Source organism: Protopterus annectens, chromosome 3.part0 (genome assembly GCF_019279795.1).
Source record: "Protopterus annectens isolate FY-2018-M chromosome 3.part0, PAN1.0, whole genome shotgun sequence".
Lineage (NCBI taxonomy): Eukaryota > Metazoa > Chordata > Ceratodontiformes > Protopteridae > Protopterus > Protopterus annectens.
Window position 1 is genome coordinate 537,599,547 of NC_056731.1, and position 20,621 is coordinate 537,620,167.

Below are 20,621 nucleotides of genomic sequence, written 5' to 3' on the forward strand. Positions count from 1 at the left end.
ACACCACAGTCATGTGGTATATAAACAAGCAAGGGGGCACACACTCATACCCCCTTTGCAGATTAGCCATGGCACTGTGGGGCACAGCTTTGACCTACCAAATACATCTTCAAACTCAATTCCTGCCAGGAAAACAAAACACTCTAGCAGACAATTTAAGCAGAAACCTTACGGATCCTCACAAGTGGAAACTAAATCCACAAGTCTTCAGCATGATAACAGAGAAATGGGGGAGCCCAGATATAGATGTATTTGCCTCTCCTCAAAATTATCAATTGAAAAGATTCTGCACAAGGACTTATCACAACAAGTATGGAAAGTGGATGTCCTATCCTTCATTTGGAAAAACTTATTAGTTTGCCTTTCCTCCTCTGCCTCTTCTACCCAAGGTCCTCCTAAAAATCAGACAAGAGAACCCAAAGATGATATTAAGTGCCCCGGACTGGCCCCGCCAATACTGGTACCCAATCCTAAGGAGCTTGTCCCAGTACCCAGCTAGGACCTTGCCTCAAAGACCACAACTACTGTCTCAGCAAAACAATCAGATCCTGCACAATCAACTACAGACTCTGAACCTGGCAGCATGGCTAATCATGTAATCATACAAACGACACCTCTCACTAAAGCTGTGATGGATGTCATTTTGGAAGCCAGAAGGCCTAGTACTAGAAAATCTTATGCTGACAAATGGAAGAGATTCTGTGCTTGGAATCAAGCACAAGGAACTGATAAAGCAGAATCACATATTCCTCAGATATTACAATACTTGACTGAGATGCTTGACAAAGGCCTATCTTTCTCATCAGTCAAAATCCATGCCTCTGCCATTTCGGCGCATTACAATACAGAGCCACCAATCTTTTCTCGTCCTTTCATAAAGCAGTATCTTAGAGGAGCCAAAAATTGAAGGTCTCCTAGATCACCATTACCTGCATGGGACCTCAATTATGTGTTGGAAAAGTTCACCCTGCCTCCATTTGAACCAGCTGCTACCGCTGATATGAAGTTATTATCATGGAAGACAGCTCCTCTACTAGCAATTACTTCAGCAAGAAGAGTTTCAGAGCTACAGGCCTTCATGGCTGTAGAGCCTTTTATCATATTTTACCCAGACATGGCGTCTCTGAGGACAAATCCTACTTTCATACCTAAAGTGGTTTCCAGTGTGGCTTTTAACCAAACATTTCATCTGCTAACTTTTTATCCAAATCTGCAGAACAAAGGGGAGAGAATTCTGCATTCCTTGGACGTACACAGGCAGCTAAGATTCTACTTGAGCAGTACTAAAGCTCTAAGAAAAACTGAGCAATTACTAGTGTCATATGCTGCAAGATCAGAAGGAAAGGCCATTTCAAAGCAGACAATTTCAAAGTGGATAAGCCACTGCATCCGTTTCTGCTTCTTACACCATGGTAAACCTGTGGCCAAGGGCATTAGGTCTCATGCCACCAGAGCTGCAGCTACTTCAGTAGCCTTTCTCAGGGGAGTACCAACCAAAGACATTCTAGAGGCTGCTACTTGGAGTTCTGTTCACACCTTTACAAAGCATTACCATTTGCCTCTTTACTCTAAGTCCAGGGCAGGCTTTGCCACTGCAGTGCTGAAGGGCCTTATAGTCGCACCTAATGCTGTTTAGCTCCAGCCTCCCAACCATAGCTTTGGGATTCTACCCAAATGTAATGACTGCAACAGTGAAACACGAAGAACATAGTACAGTTGTGTACACGTACCATAAATGTAGATGTTCGAGTGTATTCACTGTTGCAGTCCAGGTTACCCTCCTGCCATCCCCCTGTCATTCTAAAGTTTATCTTTCCTTCTCTATCTTCTGCAACCTATGTGGTGTATTTGCTTGCAGATGAAGGTAAAGTTTATATTGATGCATGTATATATATTTGTCTAATATTGCTACCTTTTTGGGGGCACCTGACATCGGGGGCAAGAAAAACTAAATAAAATGGCGGCAGCTGCATGTTTTATACCCCTGACGACCTGACGTCATGGAAGAGAAGACAGCAACCGATGCAGGACCCAAGACTTTGGAATTCAACCTGCCAGCAGATTACCCAAATGTAATGACTGCAACAGTGAATACACTCGAACATCTACATTTATGGTAAGTGTACACACCTGTACTGTCCTCTGAAGGCCATCCCTTCTTTCAAAGTAACATACTTTTGCATATTACCTGTTTCCTTAACAGTTTTGGAATAGGAGGTTGGATCCTTTTATTGGTGATACCCTTTTCACTCTTATCCAGAGGTCCACTGGCCTTGTCCTTCACCCAGTTCTGTGATATGATAAAAGGCATGCAGTAATAGTCTTGTTCTCTTTGGCCCTTGGTCACTTTCCCTTTTAGGAAGATTGGTTCTTAGTTGGTCTTTTACCTGGCTCTTTCCTGGTTTTGTCTGGACTTGTGACTTATCATATCCTACTCAGTTTGACAGGATCCAGCAGGGCAGGCTTCATAGTACTGTAAGTCTTCCCTTTGTTTCAAAATGTTAGGATGTTTTTCGTGTTTCATTGTTGCAGTCATTACATTTGGGTAATCCTGCTGGCAGGTTGCCCTCAGTCGGCCTGAATTCCAAAGTCTTGGGTCCTGCGTCGGCTGTCATCGCCCCATCCCTGACATCAGATCGTCAGGGGTATAAAAGAAGCAGCCGACGCCATTTTCTTCAGTCTTTCTTGCCACGTGGTGTCCAAAGCAGAAGCAGTTTGCAAGTGCCGATTGGCTGACTCCTGAGATTTTCAAGTTCGAATTTCAGATCCAAAGTGTTCTATAAAGCTAAGTACCCTGTTGGGGAAACTTTTTTCTGGCTCCAGAACCGATGTCAGAAAAAGTTAATAATTGTATTTCTTGTGGGAAGCAAATACCTCATAAGGATTTTCATTCTTACTGTATTCCTTGTCTAGACCCCGATCATAACTTTCTGGGTTGTCGGTTTTGTGCTAGATTTAACCAACGCACTATTAAGTGTCGGTATGATTTTGCTTTGAACGCAGGTTTAATTATCCAGAAATGTCATTGGAAAGCCATCCGACTACTGGAGTTCACAAAAAACGCAAAGATAAAAAGAAAGAAAGACAGGCGAGGCCAAAAACCGACGAAGCTTCTCCTAAGCCAGTCGCCGGTTCTCATTGAGGCGCTTTCGCAGCCCCTGATGACCGCTACTTTAGAGTCGCAGGCCGCTACCAACTCCCACGTGGAGTCGGCCATGCCGCTGGAAACTCAAGGTATTGGAGCCTCGGATGCTAATCCTTCAGATGGGTCCGGAGCCGCTGAGCAAGCACTGGCTTCTGAGGGTGTATTCAGGCTCAAACATCTATACATTAAACCGACATCAAAGGCAAAGACTAAAACACCTTCAAAGGCAAAGAAGCAAACTCTAGAGCCACGTGGACAGGCCTCCATGCCCAAAAAGCAGATGCTCAAAATGGCCGAAGACTTGATTACCTTGATCAGGGGTTCCCATCCCCCTCCTGATAAGAGGCCTAGGCAAGAGACTGACTGAATTTTTCAGATCAGGTTTCCATTTCTTCTGATTCCTCTTCTGATCAGGAATATATTCTTTTCCTCCCTATGAGGATTCTGATGCTGAAGAATCCATACCTTCAGCTTCTCCTCCTGAGGACTATTCTTTTGGGGAAACCTTACATACCATGAGGGAACTTTTCCACTGGGAGAGCCAAGATTTTTCAGAATCTAAAAAGAGGCTCAGGGTTTTCCTGTTACTACATCAGCACAAGCCTCTTGCCATCCCTCCTGTGTTAGACATTGTAGATGATGTGTTTTTGGAGTCTAGCCTTACCCCTGACTCCTTACCTCCAGCTCCTGTTAAGCCTGACAGATATTACAGGGTTCCTGACTCACATTAATTCCTTTTTAAAAACCCTGCTGCAGACCCAGAAACTATTTCTCATGGTCCCAAGGGCGTTAAGGCTTCCGCTGCAAAAAACCCTACCCCTTCTGACAGGGATTCTAGGGCACTAGACAGATGGGGGATAAAAGGTTTACACATCTGCTACCTTGGCTATAAGGGCCTTACCTGTCAGTTTCATATGCTCAGATATCAGCAACATGTCATGGCACTGCTTAAACAGAAGAAGTTGTTAAACTCTGAATGTGCAGAAAACAAGGAAATGCAGGATATATTGCATGCAGCTGAACAAGTTGAAAAGCATACTTTGCAATGTGGATTTGATTCTTTAGAGGCCTCCTGCAGGGCCGCAGTTAAAGGTTCTGTAATTAGAAGGCATGCTTGGTTAAAGGAACAAAATTTGCCTGATCATGTTAAAGTTAAAATATTAGATGCACCTTTACAGCATGATACTTTCTTTGGTGTTACGGCAGAAGAGGTGTTAAAGAAAATGGAGGGCAAGGCTAAATCTATGCAAACGGTCAAAGATTTCTTACAAGTACACCCACCTAGGTTTAGTAGACACTGGCCAACAAAGAATTGGTCCTTTCCTGTGTCAGACAGACCTCAAAGGGGCAGACCCAGACGCCCTTGAGGCAGATCACAGGAGCAAGGGTCATACAGGTCAAAGCAATGGGGTGCTTCTACCTCCAAAAGTGGAGAAGACAAATCACAACCTTACAGGAAACAGTCCCAATGACTTCCCCCTGCCTGCACCAAGCACTTATTTCCTGGCGGCACCCTTAGGGGGAAAATTAGCACTTTTTCACAAAAATGGCACATTGTAACCAAGGAGGTTCTAAATATCGTGTCAGAGGGCTACAAGTTCCATTTCCATACCCTGCCGAAGGCAAACGGCTGGCCAGATCTGCCAAAAAATCAATGGGCAGAGGCACAAAAACAAGTCTCATCCCTCATGGACATGAGGGGGCCATTCAACAAGTGCCAGAGCAAGAGCGGGGGCAAGCTTTTTACTCAACTGTTCTTGGTGCCCAGAAAGGACAAGGCCTGGAGGCCAATACTGGACCTATCGATTCTGAACACATACCTGGATATACCAAAATTCAAAATGTTGACTTTGCAGCAGCTTCTGCCCATGCTGGGCAAGAACGCTTGGCTTGTAACTTTAGACCTAAAACCTGCATGTTCCAATCAGACAGATATGCAGAAGATACCTCAGATTCAAGGCTGGCTCAATGCATTACCAATTCTCTGAACTCCCCTTTGGCTTATCTACTGCGCCCAGGGTCTTTACAAAGTGCCTGGCACCAGTAATTGCATTCTGCTGACAAAGAGGAATACAAATATACCCTTACTTGGACGATTGCTTAATTCAAGCAGAGAACAAGGACATCTTTCTACAGCATCTGGCGTTTGTGAAACAACTCCTAACATGCCTAGGGTACACAGTCAATGAAAATAAATCAAAACTAGTACCCTCTCAAGAGATAATATTCCTGGGTGCAAGCTTAAGTACAACTGCCCAGATGGCTTATCTCACACCAGACAAACAAAGGCAACTGACTACCTATTTCAAAATGTTAGCAACAAAGGCCCAGTTATCTGCAAGAAAAATTCTGCAGGCTTTGGGCTTCATGGCATCCTGCATCCTATTAATTCCATATGCAAGACTGCATACAAGGAAACTTCAATGGTACTTAAAAAGTGTTTGGACTCAACAATGCCACAGCCTGGAAACCGTAATTATTCTCATTCCCTGCCTGCAACAGGAGTTTTGATGGTGGGCAAAGGCTTGTCACCAAAACAAGGGACAGCCATTCACATTACCCCCAGCCAGGCAGACACTAACAACGGATGCATCAGGTTATGCCTGGGGGGCCCACATGGCAGGAAGATGCATTCAGGGAACATGGACCTCAAACCAGATGCATCTACATATCAATCAAAAAGAGATGCTAGTTATTTAAAATGCCCTGACAGCCTTCAAGGACCTTATTTCATCCAGGACAACTATTGATAAAGACAGACAACACCACGGTCATGTGGTATATAAACAAGCAGGGGGGCACACATTCTTACCCCCTTTGCAGACTAGCCATGACTTTGTGGGACACAGCATTGACTTACCAAGTAAATCTGCAGGCACAATTCCTGCCAGGAAGGAAAAATACTCTGGCAGACAAACTAAGCAGAAACCTCACGGATCCCCACGACTGGCAGCTGGATCCACAAGTTCTCAGCATGATAACAAGGAAATGGGGATGCCCGTTCATAGATCTATTTGCCTCCCCTCACAACTACCAACTAAAGAGTTTCTGCACAAGGATTTATCACAGACAAGCATGGAAAGTGGACGCCCTATCCTTCAGCTGGAAAAACCTATCAGTATATGCCTTTCCTCCTCTGCCTCTCCTCCCCAAGGTACTCCTAAAGGTCAGACAGGAGAAGCCAAAGATGATACTGATTGCACCAGACTGGCCCCACCAGCACTGGTACCCAATATTAAGGAGCTTGTCTCAATGCCCAGCTTGGACCTTACCTCAAGTACCGCATCTACTATCTCAGCAAAACAATCAGATCCTGCACAGCCAGCTCAGAACTTTAAACCTGGCAGCATGGCGAATAATGTAGTCATATAAAACACACTTCTCAGCAAAGCTGTGATGGATGTCATTTTGGAAGCCAGAAGGCCTAGTACTAGAAAATCTTATGCTGGAAAATGGAAGAGATTCTGTGCTTGGAACCATGCACAAGGAACAGATACTGCTGTGCCAAATATTCCTCAGATTTTACAGTACTTAACTGAGATGCTGGACAAAGGCCTATCTTTCTTGTCTATTAAAATTCATGCCTCTGCCATTTCGGCCCATTACAATGCTGAGCCACCAATCTTTTCTCATCCCTTATTAAAGCAGTACCTCAGAAGAGCCAAAAATTTAAGGCCTCCAAAGAGATCACCGATGCCTGCATGGGACCTCAACTAAGTCTTGGAAAAACTCACCCTGCCTCCTTTTGAGCCAGCTGCTACTGCTGATATAAAGTTTTTATCTTGGAAAACAGCTCTGTTCCTAGCAATAACTTTTGCAGGATGAGTTTCAGAGCTACAGGCACTCATGGCTGTGGAACCTTTTATCATTTTTTATCCAGACAGGGTCTCCCTGAGGATAAACCCAACATGTATGCCTAAAGTGGTGTCCAGTGTGGCACTTAACCAAACCATTCATCTGCCAACTTTTTATCCAAATCCACATAACAAGAGGGAAAAAATTCTGCATTCTTTGGAAGTACTCAGACCGCTTAGATTCTACTTGGACAGAACCAACGTTTTTAGAAAGTCAGAGCAATTACTAGTGGCATACGCTGCAGGGTCACAAGGAAAAGCCATCTCAAAGCAGACCATTTCAAAGTGTTTGGGCCACTGCATTTGTTTCTGCTACTTATACCATGGCAAGCCAGTGCCCAAGGATATTAGACCACATTCCACCAGGGCTGCAGCCACTTCAGCAGCCTTTATCAGGGGAGTACCAACCAAGGACATTTTAGAAGCAGCTACTTGGAGGTCAGTGCACACCTTTACAAAGCACTATCATCTGCCACTCTACTCTAAATCCAGGGCAGGCTTTGCCACTGCAGTTCTGCAGGGTCTCATAGCCACTCCTAATGCTGTTTAGCTCCAGCCGCCCAACCATAGCTTTGGGAATCTACCCAAATGTAATGACTGCAACAGTGAAACACGAAGAACATAGTACAGTTTTGTACACCTACCATAAATGTAGATGTTAGAGTGTATTCACTGTTGCAGTCCTGGTTACCCTCCCTCAGGCCCCCTGACTTCTCTTTACTTCTTCCTACCTTTTTGTTTGGCATGTCTTGCATCATGTGCATTTGCTTTTTGCTGGGGGTGTTCCATAACATGTAATCGCTTCCTATTTTGGGGGCACCTGACATCTGGGGCAAGAAAAACTGATGTAATGACGTCGGCTGCATGTTTTATACTCTTGACGACCTGACATCATGGAAGAAGCGACAGCATCCGATGCAGAAATCCCAAGACACTGGTATTCAGGCCGACTGAGGGCTACCTGTAGGCAGATAACCCAAATGTGATGACTGCAACAGTGAATACACTCGAACATCTACATTTATGGTAGGTGTACACAACTGTACTTTCCTCTGTCTGCTAGCCTTCATGGCATCCACTGTTGCTATGTTAGCTCTAACCAAACTTCACATCAGGAAACTCCAGTGATATCTCAGGTCAGTCTGGATGCAACAGACTCATCCACTATAAGGTTTCCTTGAATCCAGGGCTTCCCCTACAAATCCCCCTTCCATCTCATGAGTTGTTCACGGGCGCATCTGATGTAGAACGGGGGGGGGGGGGTGCAACCTTTGCCTCTTGGAATGTTCAAGACTTGTGGTTTCCCTCCCAGATGAAGGAACACACAAACATAGGATATGAGAGCTCTCATTTTTGCCCTGCAAACCTTTCAACCTCTTTGTCAACCAGGTCCCTTAAAGTGGTTCACAGACAACACCACAGTTATTTGGTATATCATCAAGCGGGGGGGGGGGGGGGCAAGTCATATATCCTGTGCAGGTTGGCTGTTAAGGCTTGGGAATTGGCTACTCATATCAACTAACCCTTCAGCAAATTACATTCCTTCCAGTCAGAATTTTGTGGCAGACGCATTGAGCAGGTCCATGACTCAATCCCACAAATGGATGTTGCACAGGTATGTATTTTTGGACATTATCCACCGGTGGGGTATTCTTCAAGTTGATCTGTTTGCCTCCCCTATGAACAGACAACTTCCAAAGTTCTGTGCTAGAGTTCCAGATCCTAAGGCATGGAAGATTGATGCCCTATCCTTCTCTTGAAAGGGGATGTTTCTCTATGCATTCCCCCCTTCCCCCTCCTTCAGGAAGTTCTATTGAAGTTTCAACAAGACCAAGCAAAAATCTTGCTGGTGTTTGCATTTTGGCCAGGACAACATTGGTTCCCTCTTCTGCATTTAGACAAGGGCAATCATCACAAGTTACCTCACAGGATGGATCTTATAGCACAAGACAAAAGGTCTCTAATACATCCACAAATGTTGGCCCTTCACATGACCCTGTGGGTGATAGGATTGTGATCCCTTTCAGACACCTATTTTCTGAGGACATGCTGCAAGTTCTTCAGGAGGCCAGAAAACCCAATACTAGGAAATCTGACATTTCCAAATGGAAGAGGTTTTCCATCTGGTTTCTTTTCAAAAACCTACAACCATTGTCTGTGGATATTTCAGTAGTTTTGTCTTATCTGTGTGAACTTCTGAAAACTGAGTTATTGTACTCTTCGGTAAAAGCTTATCTCTCCGCCATTTCTGCTCGTCTGCCTGTGACCTCTCCTTTGGTTTCAAGGTTGGAAGTCAAACTTTTCTTGAAAGACATTCTTCATATCAGACCACCAAGAGAACCTGTTCCTCCTACTTGGGATTTAAACTTTTGTTTTAGAAAAACTTGCATTGCCTCTCTTTGAACCAGCATTTTCTGATTCCCTTCAACATTGGACTTGGAAGAGAGTACTTCTTTTTGGCCATTACTTCAGCCAGAAGGGTCTCAGAACTTCAGGCCCTTATGGCCTCTTTTCCCTTCACTGGTTTTCACACAAGGATAGGGTTTCTCTACTCATAATCCCTCCTTTATGCCCAAGGTGGTGCATGAGTTGTCTCTTAATCACTCCATTAATCTGCCCACTTTCTTTCCCTCACCACAGTCTTCTCGTGAGAGGGTCTTACACACCTTGGATGTGCATAGAAAACTCAGGTTTTATTTGGATAAAACCAATTCTTTCAGGAAATCTGATAGTCTCTTTATTTCCTATCATACTAGAGCTCTGGGTATACCCGTTTCCAAGCAGACAGTCTCCTCTTGGATCTCAAAGGTTATTTCCTTTTTGTTATGTGGCTCATGGGAAAAAAAAAACCTTGCATCTCCAGTTAAGGCTCATTCTACTAGAGCTGTGTCTTCTGTGGGTGTTTTTTTTCAAGGGTCTGGATATTTCCTCTGTCTTAGAAACAGCTACTTGGTCTTTTGTCTATACCTTCACAAAACATTGCAAGTTGAATGGTATATCTAGATCTAGAGCTGGTTTTGCCAGGGCTATTTTTCAGGGTTTTGTAGAGAGTGCTACTGCCCCTCCTCCCACTCTTTCGTCTGTGTGAGCTTTGGTATTCTCCCTCATGTTTCAAATACTGCAACATATGAATAGAAGGGCATAGAATAGTTGTGCAAAATCTTACCGTAACGGTAGATGTCCTTCTCTTTTATATGTTGCAGTATTCTATCCCTCCCATCTTCCCCTGATACTTACTTGATTTTTGGATATGTGTTTTCGCAGTTTATCTCAGGCTGATGTTTTTCCTGGGGCATTCAGTTCTGAGGATGGTACGTGCCGACATCTGTTATATACCCGACATCATTTTATGACTGACGTTAAATGGGCTCCTGTGTGTGACGTTGCACATACCTAACAGTAGCTTTAGACTTTTGTATAGTGGCCGGATGTTCAGGTCAGCCTGCAGCAGGCTTCCTCATGTTATGAATACTGCAACATATATTGTTGTGGTAAGATTTTACAGACCTATTTTTTCTTGAAGATGTATTTGTAGCGTTTGGATGTTCTTCATGTTTCACAGTTGCAGTCATTACACAAATTTCTCTTTAAGAATCCCACTGCTGATCCAGAGACCATTTCCCAGGGACCTAAAGGTATTAAGGCCACTACAGCCAAAAACCCTACCCATTCGGACAGGGATTCTAGAGCTTTATTCAGATGGGGTAAGAAGGTATACACTTCTGCATCTTTTGCCATAAGGGCTTTAAGTTGCCATTTTCACATGTTGAAGTATCAGCAGCATATCATATAACCAATTAAACAGAAAATGTTGTTGCTTCCAGATTGTGCAGAGAATAAACAGAAAATGTTGTTGCTTCCAGATTGTGCAGAGAATAAACAGAAAATGTTGTTGCTTCCAGATTGTACAGAAAATAAAGATTTACAACAGTTAATGCATTCTGCTAACCAAGTTAGTAAACATACTTTGCAGGGTGGTTTTGATGCGTTAGAAGCATCTTGCAGGGCTGCTGTCACTGGGTCTGTACTAAGAAGACATGCTTGGCTGAAGGAACAAATCTTGCCAGACCATGTCAAAGCAAAATTGCTTGATGCTCCATTAAACCAGAAATGCTTGTTTGGCACAAAAGCAGAAGACGTTCTTAAAAAGATGGAGGAAAAAGCTAAATTTATGCAATGAGCCCCCCTCCCCGCTTGTTTATGTACCACATAACTGTGTTTTTTTCTGTCTTGAAATGGTTTGCTTTGAAATGGCCTTGCCCTCTGCCCCTGTAGCAAAGCTGACTAGCAGCTGGTCAGATTTTCTGAAGGGCTTAGTCCTGTCAAGGTAGAACCTGAGCTGTCTGTGCACGTCGAAGGAGTGCAGGATCCTCTTCCCTTTATTATGAGGATTAGGGAAAAAGGTGGGTAAATGGATGGATTGGTTTAAGGCCACACTTGATACCACCTTGAGCATAAATGATGGGTTAGTTCTGATGGAGACCCTTTCAGCCTGGAAAATAATGAAGGGTTCCACAGGCATTAGTGCCTGTAGCTCAGACACTCTTCTTGCTGAAGTGATTGCTAGAAGTAAGGCTGTTTTCCAAGAGGAATTTTAACTCTGCTGTAGCAGCAGGTTCAAAAGGGGGAAGCGTGAGCTTCTCTAGTGCAAAGAAAAGGTTCCCAGGCAGGGGTGGGAGCTCTCCTCGGGGGTCTTAAATTAACTCCTCTCAGGAACTGTTTGAGCAGAGGGTGAAAAAAGAGAGGTGGCTCCATATTGTAATGAGCTGAGATGGCAGAGGCATGAATCTTAATTGATGAGAAGGAAAGGCCTTTGTGGAAGAACTCTGCTAGGGAATCTAGAATTTGAGGTAAGGAGGGCACAGCTGTGCCCTTTCCTAGAAAGTGTCTCCAAGAACCTATATTTTCCGCTTTTCTATATAGGATTTCCTAGTACGAGACCTTCTGGCCTCCAGGATGATGTCCCCAGCACCTGTTTGCTGGTGTTGTGTTAAGGGAAGAAGCCAGGCTGCCAGGTTCAGTGTTTGCAGCTGAGGATGCAAAATCTGTCCCTCCTGCTGGGACAGCAGGAAGGGGGTCTGATGTAGTTGACAGGGTGGCACTGCTCTCAGACTGCGTAGGAGTGGGTACCAGTGCTGGCATGGACAGTCTGGTGCAATAAGGATTGTCCTTGGTCTGTCCTGCTTGATCTTGAGTAGTACTTTTGAGAGGAGGGGCAGAGGGGGAGAGGCATAAATTGAGAGGTTTTCCCATGTAAAGGATAGGGCATCCACACGTCATGCTTGGCTGTGGGGATTTCTGCAGCAAAGTTTGCTCAATTGATGGTTTTGGGGGGAGGCAAAGAGGTCCATCTCTGGTGTCCACCACCTGTCGATTAGAAGTTTGAGTGAGTTGCACTCCAGTTTCCACTCGTGTGGGTCCAGTAGCTTTCTGCTTAAGTAGTCTGCCAATGTATTTTGTTTGCCTGGCAGGAATTGAGCTTGCAGGTGCACTTGTTGCTCAAGGCTGTGTTCCACAGGGCCATGGCTAACCTGCAGAGTGGGTAGGAATGAGTCCCCCCTCCCTTGCTTGTTTATGTACCACATAACTGTGTTTTTTTCTGTCTTTATCAAGAGTTGTCCTGGAATGAAAAGGTATTTGAAGGCTGTCCGAGCATTCTGTACAACTAACATTTCTTTCTGACTGATATGCAGGTGAATTTGTCCTGGGCTCCATTTGCCTTGAGTGCATTTGCCTGCCATTTGAGCCCACCATACATAGTCTGCTGTGCCTGTTGAGAGGGTTTGGGCAGCAAGGAGTTGAGTGAAAGGAAGTCCCTTGTTGTGGTTGCAAGCCTCTGCCCACCAAAAGAACTCTGCCTTGACAAGGAATGATAGGAGTCAGTATTTCCAAGTCTTGAGAGTGTTGACAACTACAGACTTGGTAAGTACCATTGAAGTTTCCTCGTATGCAGTCTTGCATATGGAATTAATAGAATGCATGAGGCCATGAACCCTAGGGCTTGCAGTATTTTTCTTGCAGATAGCTGGGTCTTGGAGGCCATTAATTGGAAGTAGTTTGTCAAATGAACCTGCTTTTCTGGAGTGAGGAATGCCATCTGTTAAGTTGGGTTCAAGCTTACTCCCAGGAATACAATTTTTTGGCTAGGTACCAGATGTGATTTCTCTTCGTTGATGGTGTACTCTAGAGAAGTTAGAAGTCTCTCTACAAATGCCAGGTGCTTAGTAGCAATTCCTGACTATTCGCCTGAATCAGGCAATCGTCCAAGTATGGGTAAATTTGAATATTTCTCTGCCTGCAGTATGCAATGGCTGGAGCCAGGCACTTTGTGAATACCCTGGGCACAGTAGATAAGCCAAAGGGAGGTGCAGAGAACTGATAGTGCATAGAGCCTGCTCTGAAACGTAGATTTTTTTCCTGCAAGATTCCCTTATGGGGATGTGCAGGTAAGCTTCTTTTAAGTCTAGGGTGACTAGCCAGGAGTCCTTGGCTAGCATAGGAAGCAGCAGTTGTAGTGTAACCCTTTTGAATTTTGGGACCACCAGGGAGGTGTTGAGAATGGACAGATCCCCAGGATAGGGCGCCATGAGCTGTCTTTTCTGTGCACCAGGAACAGTCTGAAATAGAAACCCTGTCCCCTTTGCTCTAGTGGAACAGGTTGAATAACCCTTATACTGAGAAGAGAAAGTACTTGCTTTTGAGCCTTTGCCCAGTGGCTTGGAGGAAGGTCTGGCACCCCGCTTGAGGTTGGTAGTGAGTGCAAGTAGACTCTGTATCCCTGGGATACAATGCTTAGGACCCATTGGTCCTGGGCAATGGACATCCCATTTTTTAGCATGCAAGGTGAGTTTTCCTCCCAGGGGTGCTAGTACTTAGGCATGGCTGGGAAGAATGATAGAGAAGTCATTGTAAACATTTCCCCTAAGAGGGTGGCTCACCACTCCCGGTTTTAGAGGTGAGCGCACTCCATTGCTTAGATCTCTGCATACCCTGAGACTGTAGTCTTGGTGGTCTTTTGCCCCTGGGTTTGGACTGAGAAGGTCTGGGAGGGACTGGAAAGGTCCATTTTTTACAAGGCCAATGCCTACTGAATCTAGGTGGCTGTACCTGTAAGAAATCTGTAACAGTTTGCATACATTTAGCTTTTTCCTCCATCTTTTTAAGAGTTACTTTTGCTTTTGTGCCAAACAAGCGTTCCTGTTTTAATGGAGCATCTAGCAATTTTGCTTTGACGTGGTCTGGCAAGATTTGTTCCTTCAGCTAAGAATGTCTTCTCAGTACAGACCCAGTGACAGCAGCCCTGCAATATGCTTTTAAGGCATCAAAACCACCCAGCAAAGTATGTTTACTAACTTGGTTTGCAGAATGCATTAACTGTTGTAAATCTTTAATCTTTGCACAATCTAGAAGCAACAACATTTTCTGTTTAATTAGTTCCATGATATGCAGCTGATACTTCAACATGTGAAACTGGCAATTTAAAGCCCTTATGACAAGAGTTGCAGAGGTGTATACTTTCTTAACCCAATCTGTCTAAAGCTCTAGAATCCCTGTCCAAAGGGGTAGGGTTTTTGGCTGTAGTGGCCTTAATACCTTTAGGTCCCTGGGAAGTGGTCTCTGGATCCGCAGTTGGATTCTTAAAGAGAAATGTGTGTGATGACTGCAACAGTGAATACACTCAAACATCTACATTTATGGTAAGTGTACACAACTGTACTTTCTTGCAACTCTTGTGATTTCTTTAGTAAAAAAAAACTTACCTTTTCAGGTTTTCAAGTGGCTTATTTGGGCACTACAGAAAGGAACACTGTTTTCAGCAGTGGGCCATATCAGTGAGGTATAAAGTGATTCAGTGATCTCCCTGGAGTGATTAGACATGCACTTTAGAAATAAATGGGCTTCAGAATATGATTTTTCTAGGTATGGTTGATGTACACAGTTTAGCATTTAAATTGTTGTCTACCATTGTGCCTATACCTGTAATGGCTGTGTCTTCTTACGATTTAGCTGTTCATTTTCTGATCATAACTTGTACCCTTTTTTGTAGTTTCATTATGCTGTATTGACTGACAGTTAAGCAGAAGTTCATTACAAGTGTGTACATTTGTATACTTCTTGAAGAACTTCAGCATGTTTTACTAAAGTAATTAGGTTACCAAATTAGCAGTTATGTATATATTTAGTTATAGATGGAGCATTTATCTGTTTTATATTTTGAGAAGATTAAACCATTTGGTCACAGTATACAGAGCCCTGTGAGATAGTGCTGGTAACTCATTAAGGATGGGAAGGTAATTGCCACCCCGACTTGCTGCATCCTGTTGCTTAACCACAATTTTAACAATTGAAATACATATGACTTGATATATAATGGTATTAATTTGTTAATTGCAGCTCAAGAAAGTTCGATCTCTTCTTGTGGCGGGTGCAGCAGAACATGATTGCTTTTTCCAGCACTTAAGACTTCTAGATGGTGCCTTTAAATTATCTGCTAAAGACCTTAGATCTCAAGTAGTTCGAGAAGCATGCAATACAGTGGCGTAAGTAATCGTAACTTGCAGCTTATTTTGACATTTCAGTGTTCTGATTTAAAGAAAGAATGCTTGTTTAAAACATCATTTCTTAAAATCTCAGATGATGTTTTCTGTATTTGAGATTAGTTTCTCTGGCTAACTGGATGACTTCCTGCCTGTAGCCTGAGTGAGATGTTTTTGAACAGTTTGCTGCCATTCATATTGTCAGGTTTCTTATTTATCTGAATGTATTGTGTACTGTATCATTGCGGATAAGAAATGTGAAGCAGTTTAATACTAAATAAATGTGATTGTATTTTCTCCAAAAAGCTTGCGTATTTATGTATGTGTGAGTTTGTTTGTGTGTCTGTTTATTTCTGTATGCACATGTGTTTATATCTATATATATATATATATATATATATATATATATATATATATATATATATATGTGTGTGTGTGTGTGTATGTGTGTATGTATATATATATATATATATATATATATATATATATATATACACGTGTGTGTGTATATATATATATATATATATATATATATATATATCTATATATCTATATATATATCTATATATATATATATATCTAGATATATATATAGATATATATATAGATATATATATATATACAGACAGACACACAGATGGACTCGCCCCCCCCCCAGAAAAAATTGTTTTTGCCTTTATTTTATTTATTTGTGTACATTTATTTATCAATCAATAAACAGATGCATTAGTTGAGGTCCATTAGATACATCCAGTGAAAGCCGCAACCGTTCATGTATATGAATAATGCTTTGTAGTCTGTTACCTACACTAAAGCTGAGTACATCTGTTCAGTCACAAACGTTAATGACCTAGCAATGTCCATAGTCAAGCTTACTGCTGTTGTACTATTTTAGATGTCAGAATAAAACTGCAGTAGGCTTTTTATGGAGTTTAGAATGTTGATTGCTGTAGAGCAGTGATGGCAAACCTTTTGGGCTCAGCATGTCAGACATTTGGCAAGTGGCTATATTGACTCTGCTGGCGTGTCCCCCCCCCCAAACAAAAGAGAAAGAATTCTTTACATATTCATTTAAAAAAATACATTCCAATCATGTGTGCTGCTAGGTATTACAAAAGTAAAAGAAAAATCAGTAACTTATAGTAGAGAAAACAGTATGCACGCTGATAATTGGGCTTAAAGCAGTGCACCAAAAATTACCTTACTTTTAATAATAATTTTGAATTGAAATGAAAAAAATATGGAACACATTTGATTTGATTAACATCAGTTAATGACTTTTTTTGTTGCAGAGTTTTGATGGATAAGTGCAGGGTCACATATTTTTTGTATTTTTGTTCATTCTGGTTCTTTGGTAACTCAGGTGTTGAACGATGGTGTGTCACCCAAAACGTCATGGTGTGTCCCCTTTGACACGTATGTCTTAGGTTTGCCATCAGTGCTGTAGAGTTTCTTACCATTTTTGACTGTTTGCTGAGTTGATTTTACTGTTCAACTTTTGTGGACTGTCAGCTTTACCACTCAACTTCTAGTAATATACCTTTGTGTGTGTATATCTATTCAATCCCACATACATTGAGTTTGGTTTCAGGATTCTGGATAACTTTAAAATCTTACACAGTAAATAGAGTAACTGCAAAGTTGAGACAGGTTAATCAGGCAGTTACATTTGTAATTGTGCAGTATCATTTTATTGCAAAATACATGAAATGAAGGATGACGCTGCCATGTTACTAGGCAGGTAATGGAAATTAAATATGCAGATTACTTCATTTGAGCGTTGCTGGAAAAATGATTTGTAGTGGTAACGGATAGTAGCAGTAGATGTCCATTGGAGTTGTTTTCTGTGGAAATGTTGTCCCAGAAGACAAAGCAAGGTTAAAGAATAGTTATGTGTTTTAAATGTGTTATGGGTGGAGGTACTAAATGTGAGCTAACCCTTTTACTGTATGCGTTAGGTGTAGTCTGCAGCAACAATTGAACCTGCTTCAGTTGGTGCCAAGAGTGCTTTGTTTAAGCAACAAACAATGCAGCGGGGATATGTAAATTGCTGAAACAGATATTCTGGATTAAATGAAGAAATAGCTCCAGTGTTGTATTATTTTTTTCATACAATTCCAAAAGTTGACATAAACTTGAAACATAAGATTAACTTTAATGCAGTAATGGAAAATGTAAGTCTGCATTTGCACATTGGTATTTGCTTGGTAGTGGCAGTTTCTGAGCCTTAGTGTTGGTTTGTGTGCAGTGTTTTTAAAAATATTTGTAGCATCGAGAGGGAAAGCTGTGACTACAGCTCGGGATACCAGACTTCCATTAGCAGCATAGATACCGGTTGTGCTGGCAGGTAAAGATGGGTATGCCCTCAGAACATTTGGGGGATATACAGGATTGAGGCTAAATAGGAAATACCCCACAGCAGCAGTATGAATTTGCCCCAGGATGTTTTAATCTCTTTGCTGACCTCAGGCCTAATACAGAGAAAGTCTGAAGGAGTCAAGAGGAGTAGGTAGACCCAGACAAAATGGAGAGGCACAGGGGTCAACTGCATGGAAGGAAAAAAAACAGCCGAAAGAATTAATATTAACTTGTACTTTACTAGCATTTGTGTTACTTTATTAAGTGGTTATATAGATATCCTTGGTTAGAACATGTTATTCTATTTTGAGAGTGCATGTGTGCAGTTGCATACATATTCATTTATACCTAAAAAGGTAGACTACTTCAGGAAAAGAGTATGTCATTATTTGAATTTAAAATTTCATGTGACTTTACCCTGTGAGATAGGATATTGTGGTAGGTTGGTATACAATCTTTTAAAATACATTCTGGTAAACAATGCCTAGAAATTTTATTTTTTAAAGTTTGTCACTTTATAGTTTGTGAACCATTTCCTTGTGTTAAAAGGGTTGTAAAATTTTGAGTGAAACCAGCTGAAGTACTTCGTGGATTTTTGTATGGCTTTATCATTTGAGCAGTAGTTGCTCTAGGAATGAAGTGTACGTGTTTGCATGTTTGTGAAAAAGTTGTGTGTTTGCATATATGAAACCATTCAAAATGTTTTTTAAAAATAGAAATGTATTTTTAGGCATAGTTTCTACTAGCTTTTGATAGTTAAATGAGGTGTGCATTTTCAGAAAGGAGTTATTTATATAAAAGGAACGTTGTAGTTTTTGCATTAGAGACAAAGTAGGGCTAGATTTCAAAAGATTTGCTATCGGTGTAAGTCTTCCCTGATTCCAAAAGACTTGCACTCAGTGTGACTTGCCTTGGTGTAAGGCCTATCTGTAATCAGGCTTACACAGAGAGCTAGATTCTAAAACTACTGCTTTCAGTGTATGGGTTGACTTACACTGAGAGTAAGTATTTTAGATTAGAGCTCATAGTATATTAAAGTATATAATAAGTTTTGTACCTGTCATATTTAGTCTTTTTTTTTTTTTTTGCTACATGAATTTTGTCTAGTGAGGTATTTTTTTATTAGAATGAATTTTTTCTTTTGGTGGGGGAGGGGTGTGCATGATGATAGCTAAGACTTTTTTTTTAAATGCTTTAAATACTTGATAGAAAAATGTCTTGCAGACTACTTACTTTTCAAAATTTTTTTCTTTTGATCACATAAAAATGATCAGTGATGTATCTTGTCAGGAAAGAGAACTCTGTCAGCCTGTGTGAAACTTTATCCCCCTCTCACCCCCAGCCATCCTCCCATGATACCCTCAAACATAAACCCTGCAACTGTAACTAGGGAGAATGTACTGGCTGCACTCACTAAAGCCAGGAACACTGCCAACATTCCAGGATGCCTCCTGAATAGTCTAAAATACGACTTGTCAGGACTCCTCCAGTCATTATTTAACTGTAGTCTTAAAACAGGCGTTGTGTCATTTGACTGAAGGATTCCAGTGGTCATCAGTCTTCATAAGAGGAGGCCCTTCAACATATCCTGAAAAGTACAGACTCATTAGTCTGACTAGTTTTATTTGCAAAGTCATGGAAAGAATTGTCATCGAAATGTATCAAAAAGGACATAGGAGACCTCCATACACTGTATCAATTCCAGATTGGTTTTGTCAAAAAAAGGTCATTCTTACTGAATTTGGTGGACATCTTTGCAAAGATCACTAAGGCAGTGGATGAAAGGAAAACTGTACATGCTATCTACATGTATCTGTTTAAGGCATTTGATACAGTATCCCACTCTGGCATTGTCAGTAAACTTAAAGAACCTTAAATAACTAGGTACAAACCCCTTTATTACATGCTGGATAGGTAGCTGGCTCTCTGGTAAGGACCCAGGAGGTTAGTCAGTAAGGTGACCTGCATAAAGAGGGTGGTCATGAGTGGAGTTCCTCAGGGCACACAGTCCTCTTCATCGTCTACTTTTCAAGATATCAGAGGTCTCTGGATAAACAGGTTTGCAAATGACTGCAAACTTGGAGCAGTCACTGAATCCCTCAAGATGAGGATACCCTTCAGGAAGGTCTAATACAGGCAAACGCTTGGTGCCAGTGCCATAGCTTAAAAGTCAGTGCCAAGAAATGCGTTATGGTATCTTTTGAAAGTGTGCCACCCAGGTAACTATGTCATCAATAAAACACCCTTAAAAGTTGATTAACTACTTCGATGTACATGTGTCCAAGGTAGTTAAGAAAATCATTCTGTGCTACTCAACTTGTAAGCAAGGGCATGACATCTAGGTCCGTGCTGCAACTGGAACGTCCAGAAAGGTTCCTTATAAAAAGAATATAAGGAGTAAACACATTGTCCTATGCTGATTGCCTCAAAGCCCTACCTGTTTACTTGGTATCATACAGACTTTTGATAGGTGATCTTTGCCTGGTATATGTTTTGGTGAATCTTTTGCAAAACAAACAGCATCAAAACTACTAGATTAGAAGACCTACATTTTACTTGTAACATAAATAGGATATTTTGGAGAGAGAGAGATGTTTCTCATAAAATTGCCATTCTCTAGGTCAGGTTGTCCATCCATATGAATTAGAGTTCCTCCCTATCCATATTTAAATAGGTTCATAGGTAGGTACTAGGCAATTGGCCCTAGGGCCTGTATAAGCCTAGCCA

General features: G+C 41.9%; 1 protein-coding gene across 20 annotated transcripts in view; it reads left to right on the plus strand.

Moving 5' to 3' along the window:
* The window catches only part of CLASP2 (cytoplasmic linker associated protein 2), a 7,203,062-nt gene that overhangs the window by 2,057,058 nt on the left and 5,125,383 nt on the right, over positions 1-20,621 (plus strand). For all 20 annotated transcript variants that reach the window (XM_044064956.1, XM_044064947.1, XM_044064955.1 and 17 more), the window contains one exon: positions 15,394-15,539. In XM_044064956.1, the coding sequence (XP_043920891.1) occupies positions 15,394-15,539 (146 nt within the window). The remainder of the gene's footprint in view (positions 1-15,393; positions 15,540-20,621) is intronic.